The sequence below is a fragment of the Podarcis melisellensis genome, assembly GCF_964234715.1.
Source record: "Podarcis melisellensis genome assembly, chromosome: 5".
NCBI lineage: Eukaryota > Metazoa > Chordata > Lepidosauria > Squamata > Lacertidae > Podarcis > Podarcis melisellensis.
This window is the reverse complement of record NC_138537.1, coordinates 97,247,840-97,264,190: the sequence shown is the minus strand read 5'-3', so window position 1 is coordinate 97,264,190 and position 16,351 is coordinate 97,247,840. Positions and strand designations below refer to the sequence as shown.

General features: G+C 46.8%; 1 protein-coding gene across 3 annotated transcripts in view; it reads left to right on the top strand.

Annotated features, from left to right (window-relative positions):
- Positions 1 to 2,458: 2,458 nt before the first annotated feature.
- Positions 2,459 to 16,351, top strand: part of EFCAB6 (EF-hand calcium binding domain 6) — a 108,414-nt gene continuing 94,521 nt past the window's right edge. For all 3 annotated transcript variants that reach the window (XM_081911692.1, XM_081911691.1, XM_081911693.1), the window contains exons 1-5: positions 2,459 to 2,604; positions 3,737 to 3,910; positions 5,160 to 5,380; positions 6,759 to 6,841; positions 14,911 to 14,977. In XM_081911692.1, coding sequence (XP_081767818.1) covers positions 3,742 to 3,910; positions 5,160 to 5,380; positions 6,759 to 6,841; positions 14,911 to 14,977 — 540 coding nt within the window. In that variant the 5' untranslated portion in view covers positions 2,459 to 2,604; positions 3,737 to 3,741. The remainder of the gene's footprint in view (positions 2,605 to 3,736; positions 3,911 to 5,159; positions 5,381 to 6,758; positions 6,842 to 14,910; positions 14,978 to 16,351) is intronic.

Here is a 16,351-nt window from a genome sequence, read left to right as displayed (position 1 = left end):
AATTCAAATATACTCCCAGGTAAATCATAGGACTGCAGTTGTAGTTGCGGTATGGTTGTAAACCATCCAGAATCATTTCTGAAGGGCAATATACAAATATTTTAAATAAACAATTATCTAATAAGGTGCTGCAAATCTTTGGCTATATATGAGAAACTCCCCTCATGTTTTAATGGGATTTCATCACCTGCCCCAATTAGGTTCCACCCGACCCCTGCCATTATGTTCCACCTTACTCGCTGTCTTGTGAGAAGAAAAGGCTCAGGAGTAAACTCTACACAAATCTGGAGTGGAGTCCCTAAGATGGTTGGACGGCACCTTGTATGCCTCCTTCCAGCAACTCCTGCAGCTCAGCTGGTGCCAAACATCTTGCTCTCCTTTGGACCTCATCAGCGAGGCCAAGAGCGGCGTCTTGTCGTCTGCGCAGCCCTGGACCTCCATGCACACCGCCCAGGCCTGCACCCCGGAGAGGTCACTTTGGTGCTGCTAACACAGCAAAAACAATGTGGGAGGCAGCAGTTACGAGCTCCTGGCCTTTGCAGCTGCGATTCTCCAAAAGGTTAACTTCACCCCCAGAGGCACACAACGGACGGATGCCACCAACCCCATGTCATGTGACAAAGACACGAGAGCAGAAGCAGCAAAGAAGGCTGGGAAGTGCTGGGACTGCACAACCATTTGGGCCTACTCAAGTTATTCTGGCCTAACTGCTAACTGCTGAGTTACTCTGACATGTGACTTGGCAGCCATTTTCTCCCTGCGCTCTCTGTAAGAGTTCAGTCAGAGTCAGCCTGCCTCAGTTGTGAGCAGAGTCAGTTTGTAATCTCAGTCAAACTGTTTGGAACCATGTTGTTTATGAAGAAGTTTATTTTAACTCAGTAAAGCTCTTATTCTTTCACTTAAAAACTCTGCATTATTAATTTACGCTGCGTGTCCCCCCCAGACAGGAGTGCTTTCAATATTACAAGCAGGAAAAATATTTTCTTACTACATTTGTTTCTCTCTATGGTGTTTAGACACCTTCTTATTTACCTTTGAGTTCAATGATTCTTACTTCTGACTAAACACATTTAGGATCGAACTATACAAACATCTTGGACTGCTGCAATCACACTCACTTGGACTCTTGGTGCTTTTGAATATTCTTAAAACCAAAGCCAAAGACAGACTCTTAATAATCAAACACACACTCAGGCCAATGAGGGCAGCTCACCAACGCTATGAACAGCTGAACTAAAAGCAGCAATAACCCTAGTCTAGTGTCATGACTGTGAAAACAGTCTAAGGCAAATTGCCATCTTCCTACTTTACAACTCATTTTGGTTTGTTTTTGCGTCACTGGAAGCTGCACATTTTGTTTTCCTGCCCGTTGCTTGTCCTGCAGGAATTCATCGGGTGTGCGAGCGTTTCCTGGCAGGGAAGCGAGTGATACTTTGCCGCCTGCACAACACCTGCTAAAACAAGGACGGGCAACCTCTGGGCATCCAGATTTTCATTGACCCTCCGACTCCTATCAGCCCAGTTCAATATGGCCAACTGACAGGCATGATGGAGTTGTAGTCCAGCAAACAACTGTTGGTCCGCAAACGTCATTTGAGCCCAAGCCACAGAGAGAAATGATGGTTAGGCTCAGTGGCATAGCGTGGGGGGTGCAGGGGGGGCTGGCCCAGTGGCGTAGCGTGGGTTGTCAGCACCCGGGGCAAGGCAAGTAATTTGCACCCCCTAACCCGTGGATTTGCGCCCCCTAACCCTAACCCCCAGATGTTGCGCCCGGTGCGGCCGGCCCCCCCTGCACCCCCCACGCTACGCCACTGGGCCGGCCGCACCGGGCACAACATCTGCGGGTTAGGGTTAGGGGGTGCAAATCCACGGGTTAGGGGGCGCAAATCCACGGGTTAGGGGGTGCAAATGACTTGCCTTGCCCCGGGTGCTGACAACCCACGCTACGCCACTGGTTAGGCTCTGCGCCAGTGAACTTATCTACACAGTCATTGCCGTCTCTCCTGCGCCGGCTTCCTCTGAAGCAAAGCCCCCTCGAGTACAGCGGGACTCAACTCCCCAGACAGCGCGCACAGGATCGGGTCTCCTCAACTTGGAAACTCCGATCTGCGATCCCCCGTTGCCCCCCCCCCTCTCCGTCTGCGCAGCCGGGTGAGTTGGGAAGGGAGCAGAGCCCCTTCCGTTGGGTCCCATTGGGACTTACTCCGAGGTAACAGCGCGCGAGGAGGGCGGCCTCAGCTCAGCCAGGCAGGAGAGGCCCCCGATCCGAGCGCGCGCTCGTTTGCGGAGGGGAAACCCAACACGCTGCGCCGGAGGTGAGCGGGGGATGCGATTGTCGCCCTCCTCGCGGTTGCTAGGCAGCCGCCAGGCATCCCTGCCAATCGGGAGCGGCTCTCCGTTGCCGGGGCAACAGCGTCTTAGAAACGCGCCTCGGCCGGCGCGCGTGCGGAACCTCGGGCGGCGGAACTTCCCAGAAGCTGGTCGGGACGCGGGGTCTCGCCGCCCCCGCTCGGGGAAAGCCAGGCACTCACCATCCCGGGAGGGGGCTTCCTTCGGCGTCATCAGGCAGGGAATCCTTTCCCGTAGTTGGAGAAGAGTCTGCAGGTACAAAATTGTGATTTGTTTTGTTTTCAACGAGTGCAGCAAGCCTGTGACTTACACAGGGGTCATGTTTCGGGGCGGCGCTGGATTTAGGGCGGTGTCCCCCCCCCCCCGGACAGGGGGCCAAGGCGAGAGGGCGCAACATCATAATAGTAATACCCATATAAATATAGGTTTATTGTTATCTACTGAGAGGATCCTTAAAAAAGCAACTGTGCCAAAAGGAACCATTGCAAAAATAAATATTTTGGGGGAGGGGAAGGGGACACCAATTTTTGTCTTCGCTTGGGGCACCGTATTGCCAAAGCCCGCCCTTAAAGCCAATATAGCGTATCATCAAAGCACCCCGACTGCAATGGCTGGTGGGATTGCCAAAGTCCTTTTTCCTAGGACGCCTCCCCCCTTTTCAGTTTTGTTTTTATTTGCCAAGTGCATAAAGTTGAAAGAACACAAGTTAAATGTGCAGATGTTGCGCCGCTTACTGCAGATGAAACAAGTTCAGAGAACAGGGTGGGGGTTTTTGTAGCAATAGGAGCAGCTGCTGTGTAAAAGAAATCCTTAGCAGCCAAATCTGTTTTCTCCCTGTGCTGCAATTTACCGGTATTTGCTCTTTCTGTCTAAGGTGCATAGAGTCTTCCTGTTTTGTATTCATGACATCCATGGAAAGGTAGGCTTTTCTGAGAGATCATGGTAGGCCCTCCAGCCACCTTCATGGTCAAATGGAGATTTGTTTGGGTCTCCACAGCCCATGTTCAGCATTAATTATAACTACAATGTCACATTGGCTCTGCATGCAGTTTATTAACAGCCTCACCTTATTCATAATGACTTAGAAATACCCTACTATGTTTGGTGGCCCCTACTCCAAAGGTTTCATTCATATCCTAAATAGATACAGTCCATTATTTAAGCATGTTTAGTTGGAAATAAGGGCTGAAGCAGATGTGATGTGCAATGCAATCTTCCTAACTAAAGTGTCCTCCAGAATCTGCTTTCTAGACATGGGTCAAGTGCAAATGTGGACGAGCCGTAAGTTTCAGCCCCCTGGAATTGCTCAAACTGCTTGTGGACAGCGATCAGTTCTGATTCAATTCCATGTCCTCATGGCTGATGTCATGCCTTTTACTTTCCGCAGGAATCATGTCCAGAGTGGTTAGTGCAGCTGATTACAGTAATTTATATCCTCAGTCCCATGGAATTGTGTTTAATTCAAGAGGCCTGTCGACACCTTCAACCAGATCATCAACTCGTAGCAACAGTAGCAGTGGCGGCAGCAGCAGCACACAAACATCTTTCAAATCACTTTCAAGTAAGCATGTTTACTAAAGTTTATGTTGCAGACTCTGACAGCAGCCAAGCACTGTAAGGCAGGCTGCTAGAGATGTGGAAATTATCGAGGGGAACAGAAAGAACAGTAGGTTTGTGCTTCATGTTCTCTGCATTTTTCTGGCTCTTCTTAAAACAATTTAATGCATTTCTCTAAGGCAGGGAGATGTGCAAGCAAGTCTTCACACTGGAAGCTTATTTGTTTCCTTGTTGGGAAAGATGCACAAGATTGATTTTGTACAAGATGGAGTGAACAGGAAATGCAGTTGAGCTGCGCTTCCTGCTAGTCACTTGCACTTCCTGCCTCCCCCCCCATCCATTTCAAAGTGTCCCTTCACTTGAGTTTCGTTTCTTCATAATTAAGCTTTTTGTCCTGCTCTGAGAGAGAGCATTGTAAAAGCTGCATCAGTGTGGATGGGGGGACAGGGACAGATAACTCTGAAAGGCCTTCTCCAAAAGGATTTTTGAAGCCCCATTGATACACAGAAGAAACACAAAGCAAGATCACTCTGGAGAATCCCTAAACAGCTTTGACTGAGATTTGGCAGGGTAAAACCTGTAGTGCAATATAATTCAAGGAAATTGGGAGATAGGTCAGGCTACTGCTGACCTCCAGTCAAGGGAGATTTCAAGGTAAGAGGGTGTTAATTGGGACTCTTTTCACACCAAGAGGAAAAGTAAAAAGGAAATAAGACCTTCAGGCCTTAAACTGGCTTGAGTTTGCTTTTATCATAGAAAGGCAGGATATAAATATCCAATATAAATAAATAAAATAAAGATACTTCCCAGATGCCTGGTGAAAGGGAGCTTGGGTCTTCCTTGGAAGATGTAGGAGTTTGGAAACTTATCTGCTGCACTTCAAGCTCAAGAGTTGGGGGAGGACCGTGGAGCACTGTATTGCTCAAGGAGGATGGGTCTCTTAGCTAAATGGAGCCTCCTTGTTTAGAGGCAGTCTACTTTTGGATACTAGGTGCTAGGGACCAGCAGTAGATGAGAGCAACGGCCTTCATGTTCTCCTTAAAACTTTCTAAAGGCATCTGCTGCTTTCCTCTGCCGACAACAGAACAGTGGACATGCCCCCATCTCCCCCTGCCTGTTTGGAGTCCTGAAAGGTTCCTACTGCAGAAAAGTCAAACTTAGGTTGATAATGTAGAAGTTGACATGACTTTGTGCTTGGTTTGCTGAAGGAACTATGTACCACAGGCACTATAACTTTATAATATATTTTCTAGCTGCATCTGTCAGTTCTCTCCCTGACCCCACGTTGTCTTCGGTGGATATTGAGCAGATTTTGCTTCAGAAAGCTCTTGCAAAAGAAGATGAACTCAAAAATGCATTTCAGACGGTTGACGTTGATCAAACCCTGAAAGTCACTAAGGGTGAATTTAGAAGAGTGATTGAAACATTCATTTTACCCCTGACGCAAGAACAGTTTGATGCTTTGCTGGACAAGGTGTGTAGTTTTGTGGGTGTATATAAGCTTTTTCTCAGTTATCAAAGGGCCTAACTGCATGTTGCATTAACTGTATCATTAGGCATAATTAGCAACCACAGCATTGGTTTTTTAAAATTAATTGCCATATGTGAGTTAGGAGCAATTGTGATTGTAAAAATCTCCCACTTTTGCATCAGTTAGAATTAGGAATAAACCTATTGGTGCCAGTGTGAGTTTCTCACAGTCTCAGCTGGGAAAGAGGGCTTAAATCTCTCCCTATAAGAATGGCAGATGAAGATGATGGATTTTTCGGAACTAGCCGACCTAACAGGAAGAGTCCGCGACCAGAAGGAGGAGGAGTATCAGGAAGAGTGGAATAAATTTAATGATGGTTTAGTTAAATTTGCTAAGTTAAACTAACTGAAAACAGCGTGCAGATACTTAATGGGCTTAGGATTTTATTTATGTTAAGTGATGAATTAATATGTTTAATTCCATAACATCTAAGGATGTTAATGTTTAAGTTAAATTTCATAAAAATTGGGATTTGGAAAACCGTTAAAAGGACATGCAATGAAATTCAAGGGGAAGCGAGGAAGTCACTTAACAAAGTTAATAACTGTAATTTTCAATAAGGTTATGATTTTTGTTTGTTCATTTTGTGTGTTTGTTTATACTATTGTGAAAACTAATAACATTTTTGGGGGAAATAAATCTCTCCCTATGGTGTCAATCACACAGGCAGGTACTTAGCTTTTCTCCTGTTGGCAAACAAGCCATGATCTAGCTAGGCATGTCATCTAAACTCAGGGACAAGCCAATAACAAACTCTCTCTGCATGCTGTTTTCTCTCTCTACACACTGAGGTTTTTAAATTGTTGTTACTGAAGAAGAGACTCCAGACATATAACTCTCTACCTTCAGCAGGAAATAGTGTAGTCCAGGAAAAGCATTCCCACTTGGATTCTGTTGTGTGTATAAATTTGCTGTGAGTCACAGGCCCAATGGAATTACAAGTTTTCTTGTAAAACATTCTAGCTGTTATGATACTTCCCAATATTAAACGGAAGCAATATGTCAGTAAGAAGCATGGCAAGAAGCAGTCCACTGAAAAGCTTTCTCGAGTGTGTGGTTTTACAGAAAGGTGGAATATAAATTATAATAAATAATATTACCGGTGAGCAATTAGAATAACAGATATTTTTATGAGAGAGCTGTGGGCTGTTTGAAAGCATATAACGCATTTGTTGGGAAATGAAAGAATGTAAACAGATCTGAACAAAGAAGATTAACTAATTAAATGTTACCTTAGTGGAACAATAAGGGAGGAGGCAACATGATGAAAAACAACCGCCACAGAATACTATTCACGTTAAGTTTCTTTGTATTGAAACAGATTCCGGGCTGTACCAAAGTTGCTGTACCTTATCTTGAGTTCTTGTCAAAGTTTGCCAGACCGGTTAACCACCTCCAAAGGACGTAAGAACTTTTCTTGATTTGAACTAAATTGAACTGTGAAGTTCTGATATTGGTAGAAGTAGTAAAGCCCAAAGTTCAGGCAGGCCTACACGTCACCAAGAACATGGTGTTGTCAGCGAAAAAGGCAGACCCTTCCCCAACTCCCTTCTCCCTCTCAATATTTTATAGTTCAACTTTCCCGGCAATGTCTGGGATATTTCTGGACTGAGAATACTGTGCATCAGTATTCACAGTACTTACAGTAGCCGACCAGGAGGCATACAGGGAGCCTGCAAGCAGAATGGTGGTGTAACATCGCTCTCTTCAGAGGCATACATAAAAACAGCCTTGCTGCATAGGACCCAACAGTCCACCTAGTCCAGAATTCTGGTTAGCCAGATACTGTCTCACAAGCAGGACACAAGCAGGTCTTTAGCATATGCGCCGCCATGGTGCAAAGATCCGCCAAGCGCCCCCAAATTTAGTTTAGCCCCCAAATTAATTTATACTGTATTGTGCTTATGTCAGACACCACGGTTATGTTTGCCTTTATCTCTTGTTTATGAAAGAAGGGAGGAAAAAGAAATTTATTTGCTCATTTATTCACAATACACTTATACTTAAGTATACAACACCACCACACTTACTTATAAGTATTGTTTAGGCACCTGCTTAGGAGAAACATCAGTCGTGTCAAAGATGCCTTTGACCCTGCTGCTGCATAACAGCACAGCTCAATACAATACAGTGGTACCTCCAGTTACAAACTTAATTCGTTCCGGAGGTCCGTTCTTAACCCAAAACCGTTCTTAACATGAGGTGCGCTTTTGCTAATGGGGTCTGCCATGCTGCCTGCGCATGACTTCCGCTCGCATCCCGGGACAAAGTTTGCAACCAGGAGCATCTACTTCCAGGTTAGCGGAGCTGGTTACCTGAAGCGTTCATAAGGAGGACAGTACGTAACCCTAGGTTCCACTGTACGTAACATAATATTTTGATGTAAGAGTTAATTTTGCAAGCACGGCGCCATTGAGAATGACAGGTGCCATCGTTGAGTCAAGTGCCACTGTTGTGAATGACAAGCGCTGCCGCTGGCGTGGCGCGTCTTTGCTAAATGAGCACACAAAGTCGAAAGTAGGTATACATTTTGGTAATACCTAGGTATACCGGTATATGTATTTTGTTCTTCTAGCTTGATCAAAATTATTTATTATTTCATAACAGGTAGATAGTTAAGAGCTTAGGCAACTTCAGCGGCGGGCGCCTGGCGCCCCCCAAAATTCGGTGCCCGGGTGCCCTGCACCCCTTGCACCCTTGGGTAAAGATGGCCCTGCGCAAGAATGAGGCTCCTTCCTTGTTTGCTCCTAGCAGATGATATCGAAGAGGCCTGTTGCCTCTGAGCACTGATGCTTCCTTTAAGCTGCCCTAGCTAATAGCCAGCATGAGACCTACCTTTTGATAGGTTTGACTTACCCAGCTTTAAAGCCATCTGTGACATGGTTTACACATTCAGCAGCAGAAGATTGTCAAGTTATGTACTGGTGGAATAGACTGTACTATTAGGCCAGTGTTTCCCAACCGGTGTTCCGCGGCACACTAGTGTGCCGCCGGACGTTGCCTAGTGTGCCGTGGGAGGGAGTCGGGCGAGTCGGGCTAATCCTCCGGCCCCGCTCCCCCGGGGAACGTGCCCCGTCATCCGCTTCTGCCTTGGTCCCTGTGACAGGAATTCCCCAAACTGCATCAGCATCTGCCGCTTGCCCAGCAGCCCCGGCGCTGCCTTGCGCCCGGCGCCCCCGCCATCCTTGGCGCAGGGAGCGAGGGGCGCGCAGGCAGGCGCTGCCCGGCGGAGCGACGGCTCCTTCCGAGCGGCTGGCAGTGTCTGGGCATGACTGGCCTCCCGCCTGGTCCCGCGGCGGCTGCAGACGCGGCCGAAGCAGTGCAGGGAAGGAGACGCCCGGCCGCCCAGCCCCGCCCCGCACGCTCCCACTCTCTCTCGGCGGCCGGGGAGCGGGGCCAAAGCGGGCCCCCACCTGAGTGGCGGCTGCGTGAGCCAATAGGCGAGCTGGGGCAGAGGGGGAGGCGGGGCTCCGGAGAACAAAGGAGGGAGGGGGCACCCGGGAGAAGGGGGCGGGGCGGGAGGAGCGGGGAGCGCGGCGCTGCGCCCGGGACGCCCCAGTTCCGCCGGGTTAGAAGCCGGCGGCCTACCTCTGCTGGCCGTGGAAGGCAGCCGGGTCTGGGTCGCGCCCCGAGAGTGGCGGGGTCCGCGCACAGCCTGCCCTCCAGGCTGGGAAGTGGCTCCTAGGCTCCGCCTGAAGCCACGCAGAGCCCGCAAGGCGCCCTCGGCGCAACTTGGCCGGGGCAAAAGGCGAAGCTCTGGAGGGAAAGGCGGCCGGATTCCCCTCCTCGGCGGGTCCGGTGGTCTCCCGCCTCCTCTGAGGAAGGGTCTCTTCCTCAGCTTTTCTGATCCTTCGTGGCCCCGTTGGGAGAAGCCGAAATAAATAATGGCCGTGCCATTAAAGTTCTCTCTTTTATAAAAGGGATCCTAATAGAATCGTAGAGTTGGAAGGGATCCCCAGGGCTATCCAGTACTGTACAACCCCTGCAGTGCAGGAATCTCAGCCATAGCATCCATGGCAGACAGACATCCCACCTCTGCTTAAAAACCTCCAAGAAGGGAAAAACCTCCCGAGGGAGACCATTCCCCTGTTGAACAGCTCTTACCAGCAGAAAGTTCTTTCCCATGTTTAGTCAAAATCTTTATTGTAACGTGAATCCACTGGTTCGAGTCCTACCTTCTCTACCTTCTATGCTGTTACTATTTTTTTATTTTTTTTTACATAAGTAAAAAGTGACCTTTCCCCATCTGGCATGGTGGTGTGCCTCGAGATTTTTTTCATGAAACAAGTGTGCCTTTGCCCAAAAAAGGTTGGGAAACACTGTATTAGGCTGCAGGTGGGGAATCAGATTTTTAAGATACTAATAAAAGTTTTCCTTATTCCATCAACTCTATGAAAACTCCATGGAGTTTCCTCTCGCTCAACTGTGATGCGGCAGCAGGTGGTCTCGGTGGGCGACAGCATGTGTGGGGCTCATTCCACCAGCTCTGCTGAGAGGGCAGCTCCATCACATGCATCCTGGCCCTGAACTGCCTTCACTGCAGCTAGTCTTTATGAGAATTACTATTTGGTGCCTGAGCTTGCTTTTTTCCTCTTCCTTCTCTGTCCTCTTTTCTTTTTGTGCTGTGTCTTCTTGGTGGTCAAGGACCGTCTAGGTTTTAACTGATACTATATAAGCTGGCCTGGGAGCCTTTTTGGAAGAATAAAGGGGTGCAAATGCTCTAAATAAATATTCCATGTTATACCAACAAAATCCTTCCCTGTGAGTAGAAACTAACTCCCCCCTGCTCCCTGTTGTGCTCTTTTGGATTAAAATAGTTAAAGAGGATTTTTTTTAAAAAAAATGCACAGGCCTGCACACCTGGGGGTTGAGAATTTAAACATGGCACCTTCCCCTTATGCTCTGAAGTGGTACAGTCCTCTTAACACCTAATTCTGCTGCTTGCAAGCTACTGGCCAACACGAATGGATAATAGTGATTGCACTTTAATTATAGCCACTCCAGGGACAGTGTGCCATGGCAATGCACCATGGCCATCCCATCTTTCCTGCAAAATGGTCTTGGTTATGGGATGCAGCTGGCTACTTCCGCCTATACCGCAGTTATTTTGTCAGCATAGCCCACTGTGCTTCAGAACAAACAACTGGCCTTAAGGAGAGTGCTGCAGAGGAGAGATTATCTTCAACAAGAGGCATCTCTTACGTTTTGTGGGACTGGTCCCTTTAGAGCACTGCAGTGGTATCTGTGTTATGGCATGTTCTCCCTTAGACATGGAAGAGCAGGGGGCGGGGAAATCTATTCATTCCCTTTTCCTAGACTTGATCCCAGATGGCTTCAGAGCTCGCTGATGCTACTCCTAAGGAAAACATTGCACCTCTTTATCCGTCTGCCTGATGATTGCATTGCGCACAGCACATCTGGGCTGGGCAAGGTAGAACCGACTCACAAAGGACTTTTAAAAAATACTAGCCACAGAGTTGTCACAAAGCTGCAATGTAAGGCCACTCAAGGCCGGAAGGAAGGTCTTAGCAGCCTGGATGTGGCGAGCACACCTTACATTTCTTAAGCCACAGAGCTGATGCAGGAGTTTATAATAATAATAATAATAATTTATTATTTATACCCCGCCCATCTGGCTGAGTTTCCCCAGCCACTCTGGGCGTCTCCCAATCAGTGTTAAAAACAGTACAGCATTACATATTAAAAACTTCCCTGAACAGGGCTGCCTTAAGATGTTTTCTGAATGTCAGGTAATTCTTTATCTCTTTGACATCTGATGGGAGGGCGTTCCACAGGGCGGGCGCCACTACCGAGAAGGCCCTCTGTCTGGTTCCCTGTAGCCTCACTTCTCGCAATGAGGGAACCGCCTCGGCGCTGGATCTCAGTGTCCGGGCTGAACGATGGGGGTGGAGACGCTCCTTCAGGTATACAGGCCCACCGTTTGGCTTGACAAGCGCACACATATTTTTAACTGCTCTGGAAACTGAATAATAATAATAATAATATTTTTTTATTTATACCCCGCCCTCCCCAGCCAAGGCCGGGCTCAGAGCGGCTTACAAGCAATAATAAAAACAAGATGAATGATTACAACTTAAAAACAAAAATAAAATACAACATTAAAATAATGGAACATTAAAATATTAAAATGTAGCCTCATCGCAGGAGGAGAAGGAAAAGAAAGGGAAAAAAAATAATAAAAAAGAGAGGGAGGGAGGGAATCAAATTGGCTCCAAGCCAGGCGGAACAACTCTGTCTTACAGGAATGATAGCAGTGTGTGAGGACCCGAACTTACAGTAGCAGCCCAATAGATTGAGGGTTGTGCACCAGCACACAGATCTGTGTAATACAGAGAAATTCAGGGAGAGTGGCCCAGGAAATTACACTCCTTGGCGCCTTGACATTCTCAAAAACTAGTTTGAGTGGAGATCAAGATCAGCCTGTAAGGAGAACTCTGCAGTGCTTTGTACGCATAAGCTGTCATACGGACACAGACACCTGATAACTTTTGTGATCTGTTTATTATTTTAAGTTTCCAGCAAAATAGGCATGTTAGCTTTCTAAAATAATGTATATTTTTGCATTTAAAAAATTACCAAACTATGAGTATTTAAAATGTGTGATATAAATTCCATTCTCTCCCCCCCAAAAAAAACATTCCATGCATACATGTAAGTTTGTGGTACCAAGAACAACAAAGATTTATGTATCACTATAAAATACTAGCCTTTTTATGATGACATAAGCCTTTCAGATTCAAAGGAGTAGCCCTAGTTATACCCTGATCTACCACTGGAGGGTGATACAGCTGCTGTTTTTTCTGAGACAAGATTTTAGAAAGTGAGTTCAGGACTACTTTCTGACTTGAGTTACAGCCTATGGCCTTTTTGAAAACCAAATTATCTTGGGCTGCAGAGCATTATGTGCTTAGATATAAATAAGTTTTTGGCAGATAAAATCACTCGGATTCAAAGGGAGGAAGACTCCACCATGAGATGGAAGAGTGACAGAACTTTATCCATTCAGGTTGTCTGCAATCATTTTCAACCTGTTACCTCCAAGGATGTGGACAGGATGCCTGGACGAGTGAAAGAGACCACCTGTCTCCTTGATCCTTGCCTATCCTGGCTTATAAATGTGAGCCAGGCAGGGCTGGGCAATAGGTTTTGTGGGTTGGTGAATACTTCCCTCTGTGAGAGAGTCTTCCTGGACCCACTTAAAGAAGCAGTTATTAGGAAATCAGGAATTTAGGTTACAGTGCTACCTCGGGTTACAGATACTTCAGGTTACAGACTCTGCTAACCCAGAAATAGTACCTCGGGTTAAGAATTTTGCTTCAGGATGGGAACAGAAATCGTGCTGTGGCGGCACGGCAGCAGTGGGAGGCCCCATTAGCTAAAGTGGTACCTCAGGTTAAGAACAGTTTCAGGAGAAGAACGGACCTTCAGAACGAATTAAGTACATAACCAGAGGTACCACTGTGTTAGTTGATCAGGAAAATGTGGTGGGTGGAAAAGGTTAAAAACCCCATCCCTTGTTCTCTTGGCTTTTGGGTGATGGGATACCAGTCATTGCCGTCCCCCTTTGCCACAAACATCAGTTGTGGGGAAGGCATAGAAGGAAGGCTGCAAGTGAATTTCCTGGTGCTTGTCTAGCTTGGCTCTCAGCTAATTGAATGCTGGTCAGAGCTTCAATTCTGCTCTTCATCAGCTCCATTGATCACTACGGCTGCCACTTCCTCCTTCATCTTCCTCTTATAAGCACCCAAAATCTCACTCCAAACTTTGGATGTTGGGACCACATGACGTTCCCTCTGATATGACTGCATCTTAGATGTCCCTGAGCCAAAACCCACTTTTCTTCTAATTGGTGGTAACGCAAAAAGGATTTCTAGAAGAAATGAACTGTATGGTGCCGCGCAGTATGCCTCTGGCATGCTATAGTTTTGGGGTTATATCGGGTTTCTTGGCTTTCACGCCACATCTCCGTGGACCACATCATGTGGCCTTCTCCACTCTCTGCCTCATTTTCTTTCTGCGGCTGATCCTTCAAAGATCCTTTGCTGCTTGCTCATTGCCCCAACATGTCAACACTGGCGGCAGTGCTGGTGCCAGGCTATTTTGAGCCATGGGCAAGGCTAACTACTTGGACCCCCAATTGCTAAGTTTTGAAAAAGAGATGTGTTGTAGGAAAAATGAAAGGCAAAAAACCTTGGAACTACTGCATTTATTTTAAATGGCAGGCCTAAGTAATACAACAAACCTTGATTATCTTCCTGAAATACAAAAGAAAATGTTTTAGCACACAGCTCCTTTTGGATAATCTTGTGAATTCTGATGCTAAAATTTCAGTCTCTTGAAAGTTTCAATTTCAGGCACATCAAAATCTCACTTTGCCTTCCTTTTCCTTTGCAAACGTTGTCCCCAATTCCTTCAGGTCAAGCCCTGATGCTTGGGCATGTTCAACTGATAATAGTTGCCAAGCCAACTAGTCTCCTTAGAGCAGCAGAAACATTCATCACATTATCCAGGAGTTCTTGTTGTAGTGTGAAGAGAAGTCCTCCTTGTGGCATCATAGACTTTCTGCCCCTCATGCATGGTGGCGGGAGGTGGGGTTAAGATTGCAGGTGTCCATTTTAAAGGAAAGGGTGACGTGTACCAGAGCATGTTTCCCCACCCTCACTACACCCCCCCTTAATGCATATTCTCTCCCCCACTTAGCGGTTTGTTAGCAGGGAGGGAAAAGGTGGTGAGGGAACGGGAGAGCCCTGTAAAGGCTGAGAGGCAGAAAGAGCAGAAGCCAATGCTGCTCTCCGTTTTGCAACAATCTAAGGATGCTCTGAAATACTGTATTTTTGCTCTATAAGACTCACTTTTTCCCTCCTAAAAAGTAAAGGGAAATGTGTGTGCGTCTTATGGAGCGAATGCAGGCTGCGCAGCTATCCCAGAAGCCAGAACAGCAAGAGGGATTGCTGCTTTCGCTGCGCAGCGATCCCTCTTGCTGTTTTGGCTTCTGAGATTCAGATTTTTTTTTCTTGTTCTCCTCCTCCAAAAACTAGGTGCGTCTTGTGATCTGGTGCGTCTTATAGAGCGAAAAATACGGTACTTGGGGTGGGAGAGATATAGAAGACAGCAGAGCACACATGTCTACCTTATTTCTGCCAGGAATAGTTATAAAAGGGAGAGAGTCCTTGAGATTATGGGTTGGTGACAAGGGGGTCTGTGGGAAGCTTTTCCAAACGTGCAACATGACACTGGACCCAAGAAACAAACAAGATGGCAGTGTGGTCGTGTTACTGCCAGGTGTGATATCAGCCACTAGTGGGGGGCTGCTGTGCACAAACAGTGCATAAAACGGAGCCTTTTCGGGGGTGCAGAAAGGCCCTGAATATCTTGCTCTTTGGGGGAGTATGGTGGGCATTGCTGATCTGCAACATTCTTCATGGTAATTTCATTTACCTTTACTTTTTTAGGTGGAGTAGTGCTGAGGATTCGCGGTCGAGGACGTTGAGTCAGCTAGAATGCCTCTTACGGGAGAAGGTATTGCACAGCAAGTAGCACTCAGTCATTTCCCCTGCCCTTGATAGCCAGCCATTACCTGTGGTCACCGCTGAGCTCTCCAGATCTCTCGTGTGTACAGAAAACTCAGGAGAAAAGGAGAGTCACCCACCTCTCGTTTTGTGCTGAGTTTCGGAAACAGGGAGACTGTCTCGTTGCTTCTGATTTTCCCCAGTGCCTGACGCAAAGTGAGGAGCCAGCTCTGCCCCTTTGCATCCTTGTGCCAGCTTGGAAGACACTTGGACCCTTGCTCCTTCCAGGGTCCGGAGTTAATGCCAGAGAACGTGAGGCCAGGAAGGCAGTCTGTGTCTGTTTCCACTCTTTGCCCCCCATGAAATGCATTGAGCACGTAGGGAAAGAGGTCTTCTCAGTGTTGTGCCGGACATCCAGGAACAAGCAGTCTCCAGGAAAAGATTTATGGCTGCCCCTAGCACCCACATTTGTGTACCCCAACACTGGGCTTTACTCACCTATGAAACACATTTTGGCCGCCAAAGGCAAATCACGCTGGCATAACTCTCCAGGCTTAATAATTAGGCAGGAGGTTTTTGCAGAGGATTTGCAAGTACAGCTGCGGCATAGCAAGATGGAGCAGCCTTCTTTGCCAAGACGCAGCCTCTCTGGCACAAGAGCTGTGTGCGCCATCTCACCCACATGTATCTATATCGGATCCAGGTGCCAGCATCTTTCTCTCATGAAGGGTGTCTGTATCTGTCATCCTAGACTGTGTGAGACATTAGCATATCACAGAGCTGTCGGGACAGATTGCATCCAAGACTGTCATTCATTTCTCACTACAGTAAACCCTATCAGTCATCGCTCAAATATAGTTCTTATGTCTGCCATTGCTTTTCTTCTTCTTCTTCTTCTTCTTCTTCTTCTTCATCATCATATATATATATATATTCATGCAGCTAACAGGAGAGTAACATTTCCATTTCCCCATGACAAATGAAACAGCCAAGCTATCTTTCTGTTGCAACATTTATGAACAGAAAATATCCCCCATGGCCCCAATTAAGCTTCCAGAAAATTTAATGTATAAGAGCTTGTGTTTATTTATTTATTTGATTAAGGACAATCTAAGATTAAGCTTATATCTATCTATCTATCTATCTATCTATCTATCTATCTATCTATAGTTTAATACAGGATCTTTTGCAGTTTTAGCATCCTTAAATTGGAAAAAAAGATTAATCCACAAAATCAAGGAGATGATGCACAGATTTGGACGATCCTGCAGTTGCAAATGTCACCTTGAATATCTTTGGCGGGGGGAGTATTTGCCTTGTCAGTGTACAGATGCTCACCAGCCCATCAGATAGATATGTATGTCACTCTTTAAGACTTCAGGTA